The sequence below is a fragment of the Trachurus trachurus genome (genome assembly GCF_905171665.1).
Source record: "Trachurus trachurus genome assembly, chromosome: 8".
Taxonomy (NCBI): Eukaryota; Metazoa; Chordata; class Actinopteri; order Carangiformes; family Carangidae; genus Trachurus; species Trachurus trachurus.
The window spans coordinates 17921667-17944145 of NC_139905.1; the positions used below are offsets into that span (position 1 = coordinate 17921667).

A 22479-nucleotide genomic window follows, 5' to 3' on the forward strand; every position below is an offset into this window, starting at 1 on the left:
TAGTGTGTTTGATATTCCCTTAGAGAAACCAGACTGGATTCATGTAAGAGAAAGCCATCATTCTGAGTGTAAATCTTACATTTTTATAACAGTGTGGGGAAAAATTGAATGTGTTTGTTTGCAATGTAAAGCTGTAAAATTGTATATAAAAGTACAATAAAAAACATTTAAAAAAAATAGAAGAAGAATACTGAATGTGCAAAGGTATGAACAGAGTCTTCAAAGCATTATTTTACTGAACAATGTGTCAATAATAATGCCTTGATGCAATCTTTGATCATACAAATCAATTGATCATTTTATATTCAGGTAAATACACTGGTTTTGCTGTCATCAGTCAAAAAAAATAAATCTAACTACTGAATATTCTGTTTTGTAAGGTGAAGTATAGTAACTATATTTTTTATTCCATGTGTATGTGGCAGCTGTACTTTACTGAATGTGCTTATATTTATTTATGGCTTACTGTTGATGTGAAATAAGCACATTGTTTTTTTTGTTTTTTTTTATTTGTTAAGAAATTGATTAAACACTTGAGCTCGGATGTTCAGATGTGACGGTGCTGAGTTGCATAATAAAAAAGAATACAAGGGGGAAACTTATTGTGTTGAATGGAAAAAATATCCTTTCCGCAGATACAGTACTATATTTCAAGCACAAACTTAATGGATTTACATCACAATTAAATGTATTTTCATATTTCGATATTGAATAGTAGAGTGCCTTTGTTTTATTTATGATACAATGCATTTAGTGTTCCACGACAAGCATTTTTTTTAAAAATCTAATTTTACTTAATTCTTATTTTACTTATCTACTGTACATAGACCAATAAATAAATCAGGGTTTTATTTATTGTGCTATAGTGGTGATTTCTTCAAACAGCCATGCAAGCAGTTCTGCAGTGCTTTGAGATAAATGCTAAAGTCAAGATGCAAACCTTTGACAGCGACAACATGCTGACGTTCAGCAGATGTGCAGTTTACCATTTGGTAATGTTAGATTAATATCCAGTTATCACTATCAATGATGAGGGAAAACATTAATCAGGAAACAAAAACAGATGACTGATCGATCATCATACTAACACTATGCTGCTGGTCAAAAAATCCTGCATCCATGTTTAAAAAGTTAAGATACAGATGTGCTGGGAATGGCTGGGATTCATGCAAAGTGAAATACATCCATAGACTTTCATCTCAGTGGGATTTGTTTTCCATTGAAGAGCACAGCCTCATACAGATATCTGGATGCCTTTTTCATTTCAGCTGCGTAAAACAGACTCCCTGTCATCTCCAAATTAGCTCCAAGCTACTTCAGCCTTGGAGTCTACACATTGTTATGCATAGAAATAAATCAGAAGTCGGCATCTTACTAATGGCGACGCTCTTAGATCAAAGCGTTAAAGAGCTGTCACTCTTGCACAGAGAGATGCCACCTGACAAAATGAAGCCTTTTATTTATTTATTTATTTTTTTTATCTCAGTAGTCTGATTCAATCAGTGGGCAAAGTGAAGCTTTCTTCTCACAATGTGCATGAATCATATTATACTGACTGAAGCAGAGAACGGAAGGTGGGCAGAGAATTGGGGTTAGAGGTTAATGTCTTTTGTACCACATCAAGTGTTTTACTTCTTAAGCAGAACAAAGCTTTACACTTCCTGGATTCACTTCTTTTGCTGTGGTTCCAGCTTGTACATGTGTTAAACCACTAAAAAAGCAGTTTCTGTGTTTAAAGTTCAACATACAGAGGACGCTCTAATTCAGATGGACCCAGCAGTCAGATAGTTATATACAATGAAATATGGGGCACCCAATAGAAAATGAATAGTCAAATAAATGAAACTGTATTACCCTGTCTGATGTGTGTAATCATGCTGGTGAGCCTTCATTTGGGGTAAGAGGAATCAGAGCTGCTCTGTTTATGTAGCTGGGGAAATTATCTTTTGAAAGTAATATCTGATGTGTAGTACAACAGTTACATCAGCCCCTTGTAATTCACACCAAATTAAATTTTTCCTCCATCTGTCCTCATTAACTTGAATTTCACTGTCCCGCATCACCCAACCTCTGCTGCGGCGAGACCGACGCTCAAAGCTTTTGCTGGAACGGGTCAAACAGGGTTGAGGATGGCGCCACCAAGCCAAACATGTGTGGTAGAGTAGACGATCCCGTTGTTTTAGAGAAGAATATTAACGTGACCCTCATAGAAACGGCCTCGGGGCATGGGTAATCTAATTTAGCTTGAGTGATGTTGCCTGTCATTAGCAGATGAATAGAGGCGGGCCTCTCTGAAGGCTACGCAATCTATTCTGCTATGGGTAAAATTAGCCACCAATTAAGGTTGTTTTTCATCCTGGAATAAAAATTCTAACAGGGAGGCTGCCAGCTGTAATTGAAGTTAATCACTGCTGGGTTCAGACGTGTCAATCCTGATTTTGTATGTTTCTGTCGTTGCACTATACCAGTTAGTTACAGTATTGAAAGCTTGCCAGTGGTATTTCTGGTAATGTTGATAGGGATCCAGCGAGTGGCACTCATGCCTTCTTGCCAGGTGTTGTTGTCATCCGTCCCCCCAGTGCTTCGCCTCCCTGTTCTGTTGACACGGGGGTGATCCCTCCACTTGTATTGGAGGTGACGTGTCACCACTGTCGTCCAGTACACTGCTGGCTGTTGCTTAGAGACTTATTTGCAGCTGTGAGGCGTTCTGGTCTCGCACATGCAGTCTCCAGGGGGCCGTAAAGCAAATGAAGCAGGTCAGAGGGTTACCCAGTAAGACAGGCTGCGCCGAAAGTATTATTACACACTTAGAGACAAACGGTTGCTCTGGCTGCCTCAGCGAGGGAATCGTCCTCTGGGAGAAAGAGAGAGAGAGTGAGAGAGAGAGAAAAGCAGTTTTGCTGCAAACGCATCCAGGTGCAACGTGATAATGAACACAACTGTCTCTCATCTGCGCTCAACCCCCACTGTGGGGTTTCTGTTGTTTAAGCCAGTGAGTGAGATGATTTATCTTTGATGATCAATTTCCTGGGTCAGTTAGCTAGTGATTGTGTTTGAAGAAAGCACTTTGGCTCCCTCACATTACATTCATTTTCTACACTGTTGTGAGACATCAGACCCCCCCCCCCCACCCCCACCCTTCACCCCTCACCCCTCACCCCTCTCTCTCCCCCTCTTTCTGTTTTACATTCTTTCACCAACACAAACACAGAAACAAGCCCCAGAATTGTCGCATTGTCTCCAAACATCGTCTCTGGCTTCACCTTTTACTTTAAATGTCTTCAAAAGCTGCAGCTGTGCGAGCGTTGTCAGGGCTGAAAATGGGCCAGAGTCCTGTCTAAAGTGGGGCACAGTGGTTTATAAAAAGCATGTCCATTTACTCAAGTATTTCATAGGGAAAAGGCTGATTATGTCTCTGCCATGTATCAGGTTTTTACAGTTTTACCCTCCTCAAAGTGTCATATATCATTTTTAGTAACGCCACCAAAAGCTTCTGGGTGCAGGACAAGATTATTAATACAATGTATACTTAGAAATGGAATTTGAAATCTTATATGGCAGCCACTTGTAGTAATTTGGCGATAAAGCTTGCTTCAGTAATACAATTGTATAGATTCAAGAACATTCAGTGAGCTGGTTTCTTAAACAGAAGAAAATATAAAGAACTAAAAATCTGTCATTTACTCCAAAATGTATAATAAACTGGATACACGTCAAAGCCATTTAATGTCTTTCTGAATCTAGATCATCTGCTGGAATCAAGCTGGACCCTTGTCTCAATCCTTGACTGCTGATTGGCTGAATATGTAGATCAGCTCATTCAGATGACAACTAATAAAGGAAATCTCCCCCCCACCCAGGAGTCCCCTGGCACACGGCGCCCAAGACAACTGAGCTGGAAACAGATCAGACTGAATAAGAATATGAGAGAGATGGGACAGGGAACGTTCTAGACAAATGATGGTATTGATTACATTGGTATTTGTCTCTGAAATATTGAACAGAGCAACAGAAACTTGTCAGAAGTTTTGATCACATTGCCTTTGATGGATTGGATTGTTTCCCTCAAAAATCAAATGCACTCTGTCAAAAAAAAAAGTGTCTGATCACAACCTGGCTCTTGTTGACGTCAGACAGGTCAAATAATAGATATAACAGGTGTGAGCACTTCCTGGTTCTTCTTCATCTTGAAGCTGAATGGCATAAGCTCACAAACGGCGCCTCGGCAGGGAGAGGAAGAGACGAGAGAGGTAGAAACTAGGGCACTGCTATCTGGCCCCTTTTTTTTTTTTTTTTTTTTTTTACCAACCACCAGGCACAAGGCAGAGAAAGAGAAAGAAAGAGCCGTGGACAGGAGTACGTAGAGAGGAGAGGACATCAGAAGTGTAGTGAAGCTGTGGACAAGACAGGGGAACCTCTGGAGTCAACATCTGGCCTCAAGGACCTGAAGAAAAACAAAGGCACCCTTGACTGTGTTACGTCGGCTTTACGATCACACACACACACACACGCACACACATCACTAAGACTGTGCACACACACACACACACACACACATAGGACAGCAACATGTTTGAGGAGCAGGCGACCAAGGTGAAGATCACGTCTGTGGTCTGTGTGGTGGGCATGTCGGCGATGCTGGTGGCCGTGGTGACCGACCACTGGGCCGTGCTCAGCCCTCGGGTGGAGAAGCTCAACGCCACCTGCGAGGCGGCCCACTTCGGCCTCTGGAGGCTCTGCAAGAAGAGCATCTTCATCGTGGAGGAGGACCCGCAGGGCAAAGGCTGTGGCCCCATCAGCCTTCCTGGAGGTATGGAGCTCACTAAGCTGTTTTTTTTTTTCTTATTACCAGTGTGAAGATTTTGTGTAGTTGCTGACTGACAGCTCCTCTGGAGAGTTATTCTTCTTTTCTTCCGTTGGTGGAAAGTGAACTGGAAGCTGTTCAGGCATATTTATGTATCAGTGTGAACATGAAGGTCAAAGCCTTAGGAGCTGAATGTGGGGGTGTCTGCTATCACCCACTTGTTATCACAGCGAGAATTGAGCCTTGACTTTGGGTTTCATCTCTACACCTTTCCTTGTATACACACCAGAAACAGTCAAAACAACCTGCATTTCATTTTACCATAAGTCCTGGAACATTTACAGGCTAAGTGTCAGCCTTTTCCTTCACTCATGCTCCCGTCCTCCTTCTGTGTCTTGTCCTTCCCTCTATCCCCCCTCCTCCTCCTCTCGCACACAAACATATGCATACAGGCTTGTATTTGGACCCAATGTGTTAGACTTCTGTCGGCAGCCTCTCACTGAACCGTCATTATCTTCCAGAGAGGAAGTCTCTGAACAGACTGACAATTAAGCACACTCAAACAGCTGAAGTCAAGTGCGTAATGGAAGAGTAACGCAGCCATACTTCAGAGTTAATGTGACAAAAACATGAATCTGTTCTGTCTGCGCTGATGGTCTCTCATTGTGAGTAGAGAGAACCAAGCAAAGCCCCCGTTTCTTTCATTTCTTTCTCTGCTACTATTTCAGGTGACCCCTCAGATCTCAATACAATATTACATAATTTGTCAGCTTAAACTAACTAAAATGTAAGATCATACAATGCTATTTAACCTCTCTGTCTCTTCAGTCTGACTGGCAGATCTGAGGTCAGCTTTGATCAAACCAGACTGATGAGAATTCACTAAATTCAATACTTTCTGATGCAAAGGTGAACTGGTGCTTCATGAATGTGAACAATATTTCATTTGGATGAGCTGAGATTTGAGCTAGTTCTTTTTAAGTGTAAATACGCACAACACTGGGCATCATCACAGTCTGATTGACTGTGATGATGCCCAGTCAAGTTAGAAAGTGTTTTCCACCTTCCTTGCATAACATCACATAGAAAGAACGTTTTTAACAAAAAAAAAACTCAAAATCATTCTGTCCATTTCTCCCAAATAGTCTCGTAGCTTTAATTACTGGTACTCCTTGAAGAGAGCCGGCCCTGGGTGTCTCTCCGGTCTCTCTGGCCTCCGGCTGTGTGCGCGTGCCCTGCAGCCTAACAGAGAGATTTCACTCCGACTCTGTCATTGACTGGGCTCCATGGCTCCGGCGCCTCAGGATCAGTGCAGGTCTTAATGAAGTGTGGCTTCCCACTCCAGCTCACGAGTTAGGGTACACCTGGGAGCATCGGGAGGGATGAAGAAGAATCGAGGGGGGGGGGGGGGGGGGGGGGGGGGGGGGATCAGCGTGGGTGGATGAAAGCAGGGATACCTCTGTTGATGGGGAAAGGGGAGGGACATTTTTACAGTGTCTCAAGAGGGAGGGGGGGGGCTTTCAGTAAAGAATGGTGTTACCGTTAAGCTACTATTTTACACTATGTAAATGTTGAGAGAGAGCACCAGTCGACAGCTGCCTGTCACATAAATATGACAAGTAGGTACATAGTGTAAAATGGAGTTAGAAAATTCAATCTGCTTATACCACTTGTTGGATATTTTTGGGACAAGCCAATCACTTGCAGAATGTCGCTGACAAGACTCAAACCTCAGATACAAAAACAACGAATGATCCCGTTACAACCTCGCCGACTGACTGATCATACCGAAGCCATCTCATAAGCTACATTTGTCAGAGAGCTCGCCTTAAGGCTGTGGCTGAAAGTGTGTGGCAAGAAATGTCAGCTGTTTAGAGAACCCTGTGGCTACATTCCCACAACCACATGATGATTCTACATTTGGATTTCGAGAGAAAGTGACTCATTCTCTAATAGGTCCAGTGATTTGGCATTGTGGCTGTGCGCTCCCACGCCGGGCCTAATAGTTTTGGTTATACAAGCCCATAATACCCCATTTGTGGCCCTGGTGTCATCAGAGATGGATTCATGAGTGCTGTCGTGCGTCCATGGCCACAGAGAGGTTCACAGCTCATCTGCCCTGCCTTTCACTACATGTGATATACAGGATTTAGTACTGTAAAGATGCTGTTTGGTTACGTTTCTACTCTGCTTCCTAAAAGTGAGCATCACCAACTCTCCTCTGCTGATTGTCCTCCAGCAGCCAAGAAAAGGCGCCTAAAGGCTTTTTCTCTTAATAACGGGTGCTTTCTCTGCCGACACCCCGCTGGTCAACCTGTGAAGTTCAGAGAGAGAGAAAAACAGCCGCTCTCTGACCTCACTGGTTTGCTTCTCCCTTGATAGAAGCCTGTCAGGAGTGGCGGCTTCGCTCGACTTCCTGCTTTGGGTGAAATTTCACCCGTAATAATAACGTTTCTCATGTGATTTGCACTTAACAAGCCAGGCAGTATTCAACCAATAATGCAGCTGGACGATTATAAACAAATACAGATCTCACGTTGGTTCAATTAGCAACAAGACAGCTGTGCAAAACAGACATCTACTCTTGCTGGATTTGTATTGTATGGCAAACACAGCTCTAACACATGTGTCCACATAAATAATTGGCCACTGGCTTAAAGCCTAATGGGAGGACTGGGTGGCTGAAATGGTCACACTGGTGTTACTTTACTCGCATCCCCATCTAATGTGTGTTGTAGGTCGAGTGTTGAACGCATAAGCAATACACAGTGGTGTTGGAAAAAGTGCACTATAACATTACATCCTTGATGAGCAGTATAGCCAAGCAAGCAGCGGTGATTGGACTTAACAACATGCATTTGCATTTTCCCAAAGAGTTAGTCGTCAAGAGGCGCACATACAAACCCTTTTTCATAGGCACAGTTACACCGCTTTTGTGGAGCGTTTGCATAACAATCGGAGCGAAGCGGTGAACCCAGATGACTGAAATGAAATGAGCTTCCCACAAATGACGCATGACAGCCTGAGTGCTGTAAAAAAACAAACAAACACTTTTCAGATTTCATATCATGCTGCTCGGCGGGGAAATAAAGAACATACAAATGTTGCTTTTGTGCGCATGTTGCGTGTTCCTACACGTGCAATATAGTTGCAAAGAAGCTGAGGGGGGAAAGGGAGTTTATTATCAGTGATGTTTTGGAGTTTCCAAGAGGTCAAGCATCACATTTACTAAGTTTAACAGAGCGCTTCCTCCTCTGCTTCTTTCAGTGACACATATGCTCACACCGTTGCCCCCAATTTATACCCTCAAAAGCACAGATGTCACCTTGAACCACATATATTTTTTTATGATATTCAGTCATGTTTTCTCTGTAGTCTGCTTCAACTGCAGAGCCAAAACTGTGGAGGTGTGGTGCTGATTTGATTTGGCATTCAGAAAACAAGTGAAAGTTTCAAAATTTGACTGAATCACTCGTCACTGTGTAAATCTAAAACACACAAAAGGAGGAGATACATATTCAGTGATGCCATCACTTACATAATGTGATGCCAAGATGACAACAGTAAATTTAGTGGTTTGAATTTCATGATAAAGGTTAGGCCACACACACACACGTACTAGGCCTATGCGTACATATGGGATCATGAGAGTCATGAGGACTCTGCTGTGCTGTTGTGTCCCAGTTATCTCTAGTTCCTGGTGGAATAGCCATTCAAATACCACCACCCATCCTATTCACATTGACCCAGAATTAGTCGGTCATTCTGCGTGGCTTGAAAAAGAACAACCCCCCTTTCATCACCTAAAAAACCATCTTCTGTGAAAGACCTATGAAAGAAATAGAAGCTAGCCTATTACCCAGGGAAACATGCAAGTCATCTGCACAGTTGTCAGACTAAAAATATGATAATGTCATATATATGAATTCAATCTAAAGTCAGTTAATTTGATGCTTGTTGGTGCATCCTCCAAAGTGTCCAAAGATAAATGGAAAGTGGGCGCAGAAACCAAGTGAAAAAAGGAAAAGGAAAATCATAAGAGCAGCAAAGTGAAAGAAGAATGAAAGCGGAAGTTGAAGTGACAGGTATAATGACAGGTGGAAAGGGGAAAGGAAAAAGAGCAAAGGAGAAAACTGCACACCATAGAGAGGAGGAAGCAGCAGAGTGTAATGGAAAGAGTTGAAACTAAAATGACAGGCGTTACTTCGTTTTAATCACTCTCACCCCCTGGAACGAAATCTCCCCATTAGCCAGGCTACAAGGTCAATGACACGCACGCACTCAGATGTTCTCCTCACTGACTGTCCACCATCCAAACTTAAGATACACACGATGGACAGTAGAATCTGTTTTTATAACACATGGTTCATCTTCAGGATACGTGGATAGGTGGAGACGTAAAATGCAGCAAATAACACCTACGCAACTGTTTCTCCTGTCTTCTGTGTGTTTTAGCAGTAGCAGGATAGAATAGTGAGGAGAAAAGACATTTGTTTTCCTGACTCTACAGTTTTTGCAAGTGTTACATTTTGGCTTGATTTGTCTCACTGCACTACAAGAACAGCTGATGTGAAATGTTTGCGTAGTAGCTCGTGCGATGATTCAACGGTTGAGAAAGCGGAGTTCCAGAGGATAAGGCAGATTGAGAGTGAGATAAAGCTGTGAAAACGCTCAAAATAAAGTGTATACACAAACCAATATTGGCTTTATCTGTAACCCTACACTGTTAGCCTTTGCTGTAAAACCTACAGTTAATTACTTTAAAATGTCCAGTAAAATAACTTAAAAACATTGAACAGTATAAAACTGTAACATGCATTGCATCATGGGAGTTTTATTATAAACTAGAGTATATTACTGTATAATTTCAAAAATGCAGTAGTATACTGTTGTAGCATGGGTCCACAAAACAAAAACAGTTATTTACTAGATTACTTACAGTAAACTACACTTTTGTATTTTCTAGTAAGGTACTGTAGTTTGGATTAGGCGGGAATGCATCTAAAAGCCATTTACCAGTTGCCAGTTACGTTAAACAAAAGAAGAGGACGAAGAAGACGGTGGACAAGTAAAGTTCATTCATCAACCTTGGTGGAGAGAGGCTACACCGTTGCGGTAAGTTTAAATGTAGAAATTAAACGTCTTGATTAAACCTGACCTGATTTAACCTTTGCTTAGCATAATGCTAACATTACTCTGAATGATGTTATTAGCCTGAGATGTTCAGACAGTCACAAACACATAGCTACTTACCGACCAAGGTTAGCTAACATTATGTAACTGCTAAAGGCATGTAGAAGATTAACATCTAGATAGACACCACTTATGAATTTCACCAACACATTATTAATTCGCCTGGGTCTATGTGCGTGCGTGTGTGAGTGCGTGCGTGCCTGTGTTTCATGGCAGGAGGTAACGTTAAGTAGCTAGTTAGGCTATGTGCTCTCTGGTGATAAATGTTCATACAATATGATCATTTGAATGCGGCCAAACTGCTGTATGCTGCTCGGTGTAACACCCAAGCCCTCCTGTGTGAGTCCTGCAGACTTGAGTCCGTTAAAATATATATTTTTATTTTTGTCCCTAATGTCCTAGCTTTAGTAGCATGCTAGGATAGCCTTAGCCTGCTTGCTATTGTCGTCCCTTGCGCTCACTCTGTTCAGAGAGGAGCCAAGGCAGCCAGCCCAATCACGTTTCTTGTCGAGAAGATTATGATTTATAATCTTGTGTGTGCGTCTGTAATATTAATTTGATTCAATACCATTGTGAAAGCCTTGACTGTCAACTAAAATGCCCAGTAAAAATCTTAGAAACATTGAAAACAGTACAAAACTGTATAATTTCAAAAATACGGTATGATACTGGTCTCTTATACAATGCATCATGGGCCCACAAAGCAAAAATGGTTACCTACTGGATTATTTACAGTTAACTACACTAATACATTTTCAAGTAAGGTACCGTTGTTGATAACAGTTGTTATAGATAATTTACAGTAAACAACAGTTTGTGTATTTTCTAGTAATGTACCGTAGTTTGGATTCATTTCAATTTTCAATTTAATTTATTTAAAAGGGACAATGTACAGTTAAAACATAAATGTTGCCATTTGATGCACTATACCAGATTTTAGCTTTAAGCTAATTTGCATCTGTAGTCCCTTATTAGGGATTAGGTGGGACAAAGCACCTAAAAGCTAAAAGATCACTACACTCCCAGGGTTCCCTAGGTCTTTGAAATTCTTAAAAGTTTGACAGAATTTGTGGCAAAAGTATCAAAGTATTGAAAGTTTTTTTTTTTTTGGAAAAAATATAAAGATATGGGAAAGTGATCGAATTTTTGTATGGTAGTTTGTGAATATAAATTAAGTGGTGCAGCTGAATCTATACGTTGCTTTATACATCTGTTTAATTTGTTGTTTGTAGCATTAGGAAGCGACATTCCAAGGAAGGGGTGTGTACCAGGCTCCAAGAGAGTCCAGGCAAGAGAGAGGAACCTTGAGGCTGGCCATGCAAGTCCAGTGCTGGGCTGTCTAACCAGAGATTTGTAAGTTTTTATGTAAGGAAAAATATAAATTGGAAATGCTATTGATAAGTGGCGCAGCCAATTGTGTATGTGCTTAATGTGTGTGTCTGTTTGTTTGTGTTGGTTGTAGCATCAGGAGGCAGGAAGGGACCTTCCAGAGAAGCAGGTGAATACCAGGCTCCAGAAAAATCCAGACAGGAGAGAGGAACCTTTAGACTGGCCAGGGGCCTCTGGCACTGGGCTGTCTAATCAGAGCGTCAGATTCTGGTAAATTGTATTGTACAAATTAAACATCTTGATTAAACTTGACTTGAATTAACATTTGCTTAGCATGACGTTACTCTGAATGATGTTAGTTAGCCTGAAATGTTCAGACACATGCACACACACTTTAGCCAGGCTAGCGCCGCCTACTGGTTCCGGCAAATTTCATTTGCCTCAAAAATGTAGTCAGGACACTAGCAATGCGTTTCGGTTTGCTCCGTCCGCCAGAGCGGACGGACCAATCAGCGAACAGACGGGTAAGTGAAGGCGATGACGTTGAACTCAAGCGCTCAAGATTAACCTATGAGCTTAACCGGTGTATAGCACACGTGACCACCAAGCAGCAGCGATTAGTTGAAGCAAATGTAAGCAACCGCCTCCCGGAAGCAAACGAATCCCTATGGCTCGTGTTCAGACGCTATATGAAATGTAATGAAGTAAGCGGCTGATGCATCAGGCTACACACACTTGAATTCCAGCTATAAATTTCATAGGTAGGAAAACTTTCAACCATCTCACACATTCTGAAATTTGTGGTTGTAAAGAACAAATTTCATCTATACAGTGATGTGGCCTTGTTAACAGAGGAAAGATGTCTGTCTAAATCAAACCAGATAAAATCTTACACAAATTAAGGTCTGGATAGTGTGGCATTTGTGTGTTCAGTGTAGTGTACTTTACCAGCCCTTGGCAGGTGATCTTTAAACACATCTTCTCCATCTAACTATCTCCTTCTTTTACTTCAGAAAGATACTCTCCACTGAAGTCCTTCCAACATCCCACTGATCGACACCCCCATCACCAAACGAAGCTCTGTGGTCTGTGGCCTCCCCTGCCACCCTGCCCCTTGCCCCATCGTTAGAGGTATTGTTCAACCTTTCCTGGGAATTTTTTTTTTTTTTTTAAAGGGACAACGAGGAGTCTCATATTAATGTGGATGAATCTACGTTACCACTTGTTAATGGGTCAATTTTCAATAAATATGTTGTTTTGTCTTTATAGTAATTTTGATATTATTTAGTGGTCGGCTCGCCCAGCATTTCCTACTTTCGGTTTCGCAAACACTGGGGTCATGGGAATAACGCTGTCGAATCACCGTTTATGGTCGAAACTACGACGGTATCTGATCGTCTTTGAACCTCTGAATTTTATTCTTGATCAATGAAAACATTCTTAGCAAATGTTTTCGCTTTTTTCCATCTTGTGCCGGTCCAAGAATTTCACCGTGCGCGCGTAAGCTCATGGGAAATGTAGTCTGAAAACACTTTGCTTTCCAAAACTCCTAATTGTCCCTTTAAGTTAGTACATGGCATAAAATTTGATTCAGTCTTTAACTCTTTGAAAAGTGTTTATGTTTCAAACATTTGTAAGCACTTTGTACTTTCATATTGTATGAATTGTATTGTTGTATTGAATTAATTGTACTGAAATACTACAACTGTTGTTAGTGAAACTATGAATTTCATACTTGAATTTGATACTGTTTTGATTTTTAAAAAAGTTTATGTATTGCAAAATTTGTACTGTTTTTGTGTGTATGTTTTTAAATAAAGAATTTGAATTTACTGCATATCACTGTAAATATTTTTTATTTTACAGTAATCTACAGGCTACTGCAGTTCAATAATATACATCAATATTTTCAGTAATACATTTCTTACTGTAAAATGGTACAGTATAACAGTAAGGATAATTTACTGGCAGCACCGTTGCCTGCTTAATACTGTAGTTTTCATTTACAGTAACATATTGGCAGCACCGTTGCCTGCTTTATACTGTAGTTTTCATTTACAGTAACATATTGTAGTTTTTGTTTACAGTAACATACTGGCAGCACCGTTGCCTGCTTCATACTGTAGTTTTCATTTACAGTAACATATTGTAGTTTTTGTTTACAGTAACATACTGGCAGCACCGTTGCCTGCTTCATACTGTATTAGCCGTTTACAGTAACTACTGTAACAGTCGTTTACAATAATAAGCAGGCAACGGTGCTGCCAGTATGTTATTGTAAAACAGCAGGAAAAAGGCTAACAGTGTAACCCACTTCCAGTGTAACATAAAGTAGCATGGCACTGATATAAAAGTAATATACTACGAAACTATCACACACCAGCCAATTTCAAACAACCTGCACTATGACTTTAAGCCAAGAGGAAACAGAGTCGGCAGCCAGAGAGCTTTTTACCGTTGTTAAAATAGTGGCACCAACACTGTTAAAAAAAAAACCTCTCAGGAAAATCTGTCTGAAATAAAATCTTCAGCACTTGATGGAAACCTTAATCATCAGTCATTCATGTTGCTTAATCAAAGGGGTTTCAATCCAGTGGTTAAAATTCAATGATTTTGAGAAGAATTGTGGGATTATGATGGTTTATTTTTGATAGGTATATTAGATGTTACAAAATTGTCCATTGTGTTTTTTGCACTTTCTCTTGATTTCCCTGGTGTTACTTTGCCAAGGCATTGCCTATAGTTGTTTTAAGGATTTACATGTGTACATCTGAATTTTGCTTATTGCTGGTAAAGACTGGATGAAATCTATCAGCAGAGTTTCATTGAGCGTGGGCGTGGCTAAAAAACAAGTAGACGATGTGGGGGAGGTGGTGAGGTGGAAGGAAGGACTTCATAATTAAAGCTTTTGGGATCTCAAAATCCAAAGTGTTAGGTCTTTGCCTTTTATGATTAAAACAAATGCTTCAAATGTTTCCAAATGAGTACGAGGAAAATTTTAAATTCTCCCCGTGAGCCAGTCCATCTCATTTCATTCAGTGCAACACAGTCACCAAGTCTCGGGAAGGATAACATGAGCTATTTACTTTGCGATGTGTAGATGCACATTTTGTCATGTCGCAGCCTTATGCTGAAATCATTTAAATTCTTTTCCCCCTCCATAATCTACACTCATTGCCCCATGATGACAAAATTAAAATCATTTTCTCCAAAAAAAATAACTGAAATATCACAGTGACACAAGTTTTTCCACCTGATCACCTCTGATTGAAACTTAAAGTTTCTACACCTTGACTGTGATATAGGCACACACCTACAGTACAGTATATAGCCTATAAAAGGTAAACACATATCAGGGGGAAAAAGCAAGGAGGTGGAAGAAACTGTGCTCAGAGACAAGATTTGGGCTGAAGGTTAATCTTCCAACAGCCAAGACAATGCAGGAGTGGCTCAGGGACAACTCAAATTAAGCTTCTCTGGAGAGACCTGAAAATGGTCGCCCACTGATGGTCCTCATCCAACCTGACAGAGCTTAAGAGGATCTGAGAGAGAGGAGAGAAGAATGGCAGAAAATCCTCAAATCCAGGTGTGCAGAGCTTGTTGGGCCCCACTCAAGAGAACCTGGGGTTACATTTGCTGCCAAAGGGGCTTCAGCCAAATAGCTACTGTGCCTGAATATTCTGTCAATGCCTGATTTTCATCTTTTTAATACATTTTCAAACATTTCTAATACTCAGTTGTTATGGGATATTGACGTGGGAATCATTTAAATGATTTTAGCATAAGCATACAAGATAATAATATGTGAAATAAAGGAAGGGCGTATGAACGTTTTCTGAATCCACTGCATTAGATTAGCTTAGCCTCAGAGGTGAAGACGGCTAATGAGAAAAAGCTAATGAAAAAAATATATTTGCAGATTCTGCACTGTGACCCAACCCCCAGTTCTCCCTACTCCCAGTCTGTCCCCTCACACACACACACACACACACACACACACACCCTTGATTTGCCTTTACATGGGTAAATAGATAGGACTAGCCAAGACCTGCAGCAGCCTGTTGCTAGGTTACCTCTTTAGTGATTCTTTCTCATCCTGGGTAACAAACAGCTCGTCTGTTGCCTGGTACACGCATACGTGCACACAAGCGCACAGAGAGAGAGAGAGAGAGAGAGAGAGAGAGAGAGAGAGAGAGAGAGAGAGAGAGAGAGACAACACACAAACATTGTCCATCTCTGTGTGAAGCGGAGAGCACCTGTCTGCTTTATGGGTTTAATCTCAGCCAAAAAGGATGGTGAGTGGAAGAAAGAGGGGACACTCACTTGGCCTTTATGTCCTCTCCACCCCTCCCCTCTCAGCCCAGCTGCCCTTAGAGACACACAGATAGATGGATGAGTGGGTAATGGCTGAGCCGGTTTTCTTTATGGGGCAATATTGAAGATTGTGGTCAAAGTACTTGAGTTTGGGCCGGCAAAGTGTAAAAATGAATCATAGCTGTGTACAAATTGTTTGTGGGATGTAAACACAGCCGACATTAAGGACAAGGAAGGGTTTGAGTTTAAGATATGTTATTTAATGGTGATGGCAAGTCACAGAGCCTACCGCTGCGATTCGGAGGGCGATCTGATGAAACAGCCGAAGACGAAGCCTAACAGTTGTGCATGCTGATTCTTTACCAATTAGAAACAAGACAGATAGGCTATATGTGGTTTTAAGCTTGGATAACATTCTTTACACACTTTATACTTCATCTTCAGGCATAGTGGTAGGCTACTGGGTACAAAGACTGTCTTTCAAACAAACTGGCACAATTTCAAGCTGCTGCATGGGTTTGTATATGTAGCTACATCCTCTCTGGTTGAGCGTTCAAGAGCCATGAGCTCCTGGGGTGTGAGATAATACAGAGAGGCATCAGTCAGTAGAACTGCAATTTGTTTTCAAGGGAGAATATATTTATTTACAAAATAGTGAGTTTATAAATAGAGACATTTTTTTTGTTTAGGCTCTTAAAGAACTTTTAATGGTTGAATAACTTTTCTAGCTGGAAAATTACTGTAAGTAAATTACTGCAAGTAAAACAACTGTGCAGCCTAATAGCAAGACACCAACCAAGAATATATTATAATAAATATGAATTTTTCATAGCTGTTAGTGTTGGTTAAATTTCTAATGGGATCCACAGAGGGATTCAACGTTTACATTGCTATTACAGACACAGCCTGAGCTATTTGGTCATCTCTCCATCTCTTCATCTCTCCCACTTCTCATCCTCCTGTCTTACTCTGCAGCGAAAAACTGCTCCTACTTCAAACACTTTACATCGGGGGAGGAAGCCGAAGTTTTTGAAGTCAAGACCCAGAAAGGTGGGTGCCATCTCACCGCCACATAGACCACGGATTTCTTTTTGTTTCAGACCCAACTATCAGTCTGTGGAGAGAGGAAATATAACGCAACAGTTTCTATGTGGATATAAGGCTGGACTTATCACATACCTGCATTGTGTAATTGTTTATTAAGGATCCCCCTTAGCTGGTACCTTAGTAGCCAGCTAATGGGGCATTATATGATGCATTATGTGAGGAAATGTCCTTAAAATACATACATATAACATAAACACTATACTCAACTAATGCAGTAGCAGCTACATCTTCTAGGCTGTGTTAATGCTGCCTGCAAGACTGTCTCTCAGGATCAGAGCAGACCGTCTCTCATCATCAGATAAGAAAACAACCTGTTACAGTATCCCCTGATTTTCATCCTCTCATCTTCCCCGCTTTAGGAAGATTGTTATTTTCAAAGTAAATGTATTTCAAGGAAACAGCACATATAGGTCCCTGTGTTGGCGAGATGAACCTTTCAACTTCTGAAACACACACACGCACAAAAAAGAACATGTAAGGAACACACAGCTCGATACCCACAGAGCCATGCAATTAGAGGTCACGCTCAAAGTTGTAGATAATTACAGTAGATGCACAGTTCATGACAATATGTTGGTGAAACCAGCGATGATGTTGGAAATGTAAATCTAGAGGCTTTCATACTTCATCCATAAGGCAACAGGTTGGTACACAAGGGAAATTGCAGTGACAGACACACACACACACCCATACAGACCAGCAGTCATCAAAAACACACACAGAATAAGCCCGACTGACGCCGGAGAGGCTGAGCTGAAGGTTACTTTACACATTAGTGTTATTCCACAGCGGAGGAATAGGCTGCTCTGAGGATCATTTCTTTCACAGTGAAAGAAGGAGAGACTATAGATAATCCCTGTCTGACGAACAGACAGGAGGGAGGCAGGCAGGAAGAGGGAGGGACCTTCTAATCATCCTGTGATAAGCCTGCAGCATCTTATCTGTCATGCAAACGGCATTATTGCCAGTTTGGATAAATGGCTGTTGTTTTTCAAGTGAGGATAATTTAAAGGCTAATTATCTGTGTCATAACTCGCCTGAGTGCAATATTGAAACAATTATTATGTAAACGATACTGCAACCTCCCCTTCTGTTCCTAGCCACTTCATCAGTTTTTAACAGTTACTGTATCACTTTGCTTTGCCTCTTTTTCCCCCTCTTTCTCACTCGCTCTTACCTCTTCACTGTGTGTGTGTTTATTTTTTCTAATCCATCTTCAAGATGTTGTATCCTTCCTCTTTTCTTCTTTTCCCCTTTTTCCACAGAGTACAATATCTCAGCAGCGGCTATCGCCATATTCAGCCTGTTCTTCATGATCATGGGCACCCTCTGTGTCACCTTCTCTTTTGGGAAGGGGCGGGACTACCTGCTTCGGCCCGCCGGGATGTTCTTCGCCTTTGCAGGTTAGAAATAGCAGATCACACTTGGTTACAGCTCAGCTAGAAGTGAAGGGTGTCGGTGTCATTATCATGCTCACCTTCCGTTTGTCGGTGAATATTACTGATGGTGCTGATTTAACAGAGTTGACAAAGGAGGTGGCAAGTGCTGATGAAGTTGTTGCAGCTCTGGGACGAGATTTCAAACTAAAATGCATGAAATTGACTGTGATGTGTGTGATCTCCCACTCAGAATCACATTTAATGTTACAAAATCAAAGGTAGGCTAAAATAAAAATGACGATGTGTGCAAATGTGGAAGTGTAACGTCCATACAGCCCATTACAATACACTCTCTCTTCTTTATTTGACTCAGGATTTTGCACCATCATTTCTGTCGAGGTAATGCGACAGTCGGTCAAACGTATGATTGCCAGTGACGAGACCATCTGGATTGAATACCACTACTCCTGGTCCTTTACCTGCGCCTGCGCCTCCTTCACCCTCCTCATCCTCAGCGGAGTCGCCCTGCTGCTCATCTCCATGCCCCACATGCCACGCAATCCCTGGGAGACCTGCATGGATGCTGAGCCTGAGATCTTAGATTAGCCTCAGCCACTCTGATACAACAACAGACAACCAGGTTGAACAAGCAGCCCTTTAACTAAACATCCAGTCCCACGTAATTATTATTTCTGCAAGCTATTTTCCAAAGCATTAAAACGTTTTTAGCCTGATTTCCCACCTACAGACGTCCATTGGTTTCAGTTCATACTAGTAAAAAAATATAATTAACACAAAGCAGGAAACAGGGACCGCTTTGAAAACATTATGTTTAAATAATGTCTGCTGAACAGAAAAAAAAATACCAATCTTATATTATCTTTTTTTTTTTTACAAGGCCCATGTACAGTCTTTGTGTGTGTGTTTATCCACATACGTATCTCATAGCTGCAAAGCGTTAGTGCACCTGAGACATCAACAGGTTAACTCTGCTTGTAACTGCATTACCACATGACCAAAAGAGAGAAATATTTAAAAAGAATTGTGATGAAAAACCAGGCACCTAATGTTTGCAGTGGACACTGATTTTGCAGCAGTGTTTTTTATTTATTTATTTGTTTTTTTTTACTGAAATGAACTGCAACCAGTGGAGGACTGAAGGTGAAGATTGGATCAACCTATAGAGTCTCAAGCACAGACAATTTGTAGTGAATGCAAACAACAACAAACAAAAGCTAGGATCCTGGGTCAACGTGTCCAAGTTCCACATTTTAGAGGTTTGACACATTATTGTGCAAGAAACTGCTACACACTATTCCCTGAAAGATATGATTTGGTATTTGGTTGTTTGTGGCCAACCTAAACTAAAATGATTGTAAGATGCTAGACCAAACAAACAAACAAACAAACAAACAAACAAACAAGAAATCCAGCAAGACAACAAAAAGACAAAACATGATCAAATCTTAGGACTTAAAAATGAACATTGGAATAAAAGACCAGATCGGAGCCTCTGTTCAAACTGAAGTGTACAACGGACTGTTACTGCAGTCTCCAAGGACTTTCTACAATCAATATGTGCCATTGTCTACAGAGAGACCACATGCCTGATTCTCCCTTGTTGACATCAGTTATTGATTTCAGGTCAATGTTCAAGACCTCTGGTGACTCCAGGGGTTCTAATATTGTCCACAGTATTTGCTAAAGCTGAGGGTTGGGCTTTGATTGTTGCAAAATGTTCTTTGATCTTCAACGCTCACAAACACCACCAATTAACCTGGTGAGAAATAGGGATTCATCCATCCTTTTATCCCTTGTATGTCGTGTTGTTCCCTTGGTGTGTTTGAGATAAGTATTGGCACATTTCTAGAAACCATTCAAAAATAATTGTAGGCAGTGTGAAATATTTATGTTTTTTCGTGGCACTTAGTGATGAACAACATTTCCCATGTACCCCAGACATTTGTGTCCTAACCATCCTAGCTAAATAGAAGAGGGAACAAGTTAGTTCACACATTAGGAAACACTGTAGAAACTTTTGATGAGGTTCTCAGACTTGCAGTTTTATTTCATGGGAGTTGTAGTTTTCTGGTTGTTCAATGTAAGTCACTGTTACAGTCACAAATGTTTCTACTTGTTGTGGTTGGTGAACTTTCAACATGGAGAGAAATCAGGAAGAAACTGTTCAATTTTAACAAAACATAATCAAGAGAATGTAAAACTACTTTTATGAGCTGTGTATTTATGTATTTTAAATATCATATACATCATAAAAGTCCACATAGAAAATATTAGAGATAGAGATGTTTGTGTCACTTATATTTTTCATTTGCTGCAGCCTGAATTTATTTATATTTTATTTATTATAATATTATACTTTTTTGTTGTTGTTTTGGGGCCATGTATGCCTAAAGTTAAAATATGTAGGATAAGTATGACACAGAGGACTTTTTCCATTAACTTATTGCCTATGACTGTAAAATAGCTTGGAGATTTTTCTGTTCTGTAGGCAACTATATTGTTGCTGTCAAGTGAAAACCTCACTGAGACCAACAGACCTTGTTTTAAGGCTTTTTAATCATCGCCATGTTCAAACCATAGATGACCTTTTCGATAATAAAATCCAATCCAATCCAAAAGCCTAATTACAACAGATTTCACCTGACAGCAGTCATTTTTATTTCCTGTGTAGATTTTCCACCAAAGTTGTATATTGTTAATCTACCATATTATTTTTCAGCCAGTTCCTCTTGCCCTGAAGTCATTCAGCTGGTGCAGGTGCACTGAAATTAGAGTTCCTTAAATGACGCCATTTCACAGGGGAACACAGCAAGAAGAAGTGATTACATTTGGCTCTGAGGTTCAACTGAGAGGAACATTTCCATTTTTCTTACTGCAATCAAACAAGTTGCTTGATCATTGTACAAGTTTATATTTTAGAAAAAGGAAAAACTTGCCTTTTTCATTTTATTGACTATTTTATATAATTTGCAGTGATTGTGTGAATCCTGCTGAAAACATTGTTTAATACAATATGACAATAAAGCTGCATGAGTTTCATACACAGAATGTCCACAGTTTTGTGAAAAAAGACTTTAGTTATCTCTTGTACACAACACACCTGATTTGTATTTTATTTGTTGTAGTTTTGTAAATGCTCTGAATAAATATATGCCAACGATTGTCTTTTTTTCAAAAGAACTAAAATAAAAATGGGCCGTGAAAGAAGTCAGTGATGAAAGTTGGTATGTTTTTGTATTCCCCATGCACCATCAGTCTTGTGTTAATATGTATTGATGCATTATTATGTTATAGGTTCCCTCTGCTTGCTGTGGAAATCCTGTTCACGCACATAGAAATAGGTCTGTCCTTCCCATTGTTTATCAATGGATAGAGAGAGTCAATGGATGCATTTGTTCAGGAAATAAAAATAGCATTTCAGGTCTTCTCTTTACCAAGCTCTTGTGTCATTCAGAGTCACACATTCAGAGTGGCTTGAGTCCACGAGCCTCTCAACTAGAAAATATGGCTGAATTGAGAGACAAATCTATTGGAAATGCTCCAGAGACCTTACACACAGAAGGTCAGGGCTTCTCAGGAGTGGATGTAATAGATGCACAAAGCTCCCTAAATCATTCATAAGACCTTTACCTTAGAGCACTGAGAGCAGCATGGGCAGAGGATACACTAAAACACTGCCATATGTGCTTTAAGTCGCCTACGTTTTGATCCCTGGAATCCCCTCATGGTTTTGGATACAGCAGATTACTCACCTGCTTTTGCATGGAAAAAAAACTGGGAAAAAAAGCTAATTTGAATGACACACACAAATGTTGCACCAGTGGATCACCTATTTTGTGCCCTGTGTATTTTTTCATAGTATAAAGCTGTAAGAAAATAGCAAATTAATTAATTAATACAACATAATAGGAAAAATAAATGTGTATTTGAGGTGACTATCTCTTATTAATGCTTGACTTGTAGATGTTGACTGGGCACACTAACCTGGGAAGCTGTGATTTAAACAGGCACCAAAGTAGGCTCTGTAAATAATTTGAACACAGGAGCCAAAAATAAAGAAAGAAATCAAAAACCCAGCAACAATGATGACCCTCTCTGCTATTACCTCTGTAATTGTTTTGCTTGTGGAAAAGGTCAAGGAAATGCTTGTTAGATTGCTTTCATTGCATGTAATTGGTTTGTGGAAGAAACCACTTATATATAGCCCACTTGTGTAAGCCCACCTCTCCACCAACCACAGTCACACTCATCTAATTCCTTATTCACAGAGGCTTTAGGACAGACCCAGTGGATTAAGATATTTCATAATGAATTGCATTGAGTATTGTTTTT

At 40.5% G+C, this 22479-nt stretch overlaps 1 protein-coding gene across 1 annotated transcript; it reads left to right on the forward strand.

The window, feature by feature from the left end:
* Positions 1 to 4569: 4569 nt before the first annotated feature.
* Positions 4570 to 18732, forward strand: LOC310990021 (voltage-dependent calcium channel gamma-1 subunit-like; the record flags this gene model as incomplete). Its single annotated transcript, XM_083977228.1, has 4 exons — positions 4570 to 4810; positions 16616 to 16690; positions 18013 to 18150; positions 18500 to 18732. The coding sequence occupies 4 exons, from the start codon at positions 4570 to 4572 to the stop codon at positions 18730 to 18732; spliced, it is 687 nt and encodes a 228-aa protein (XP_083833354.1).
* Positions 18733 to 22479: the final 3747 nt, after the last annotated feature.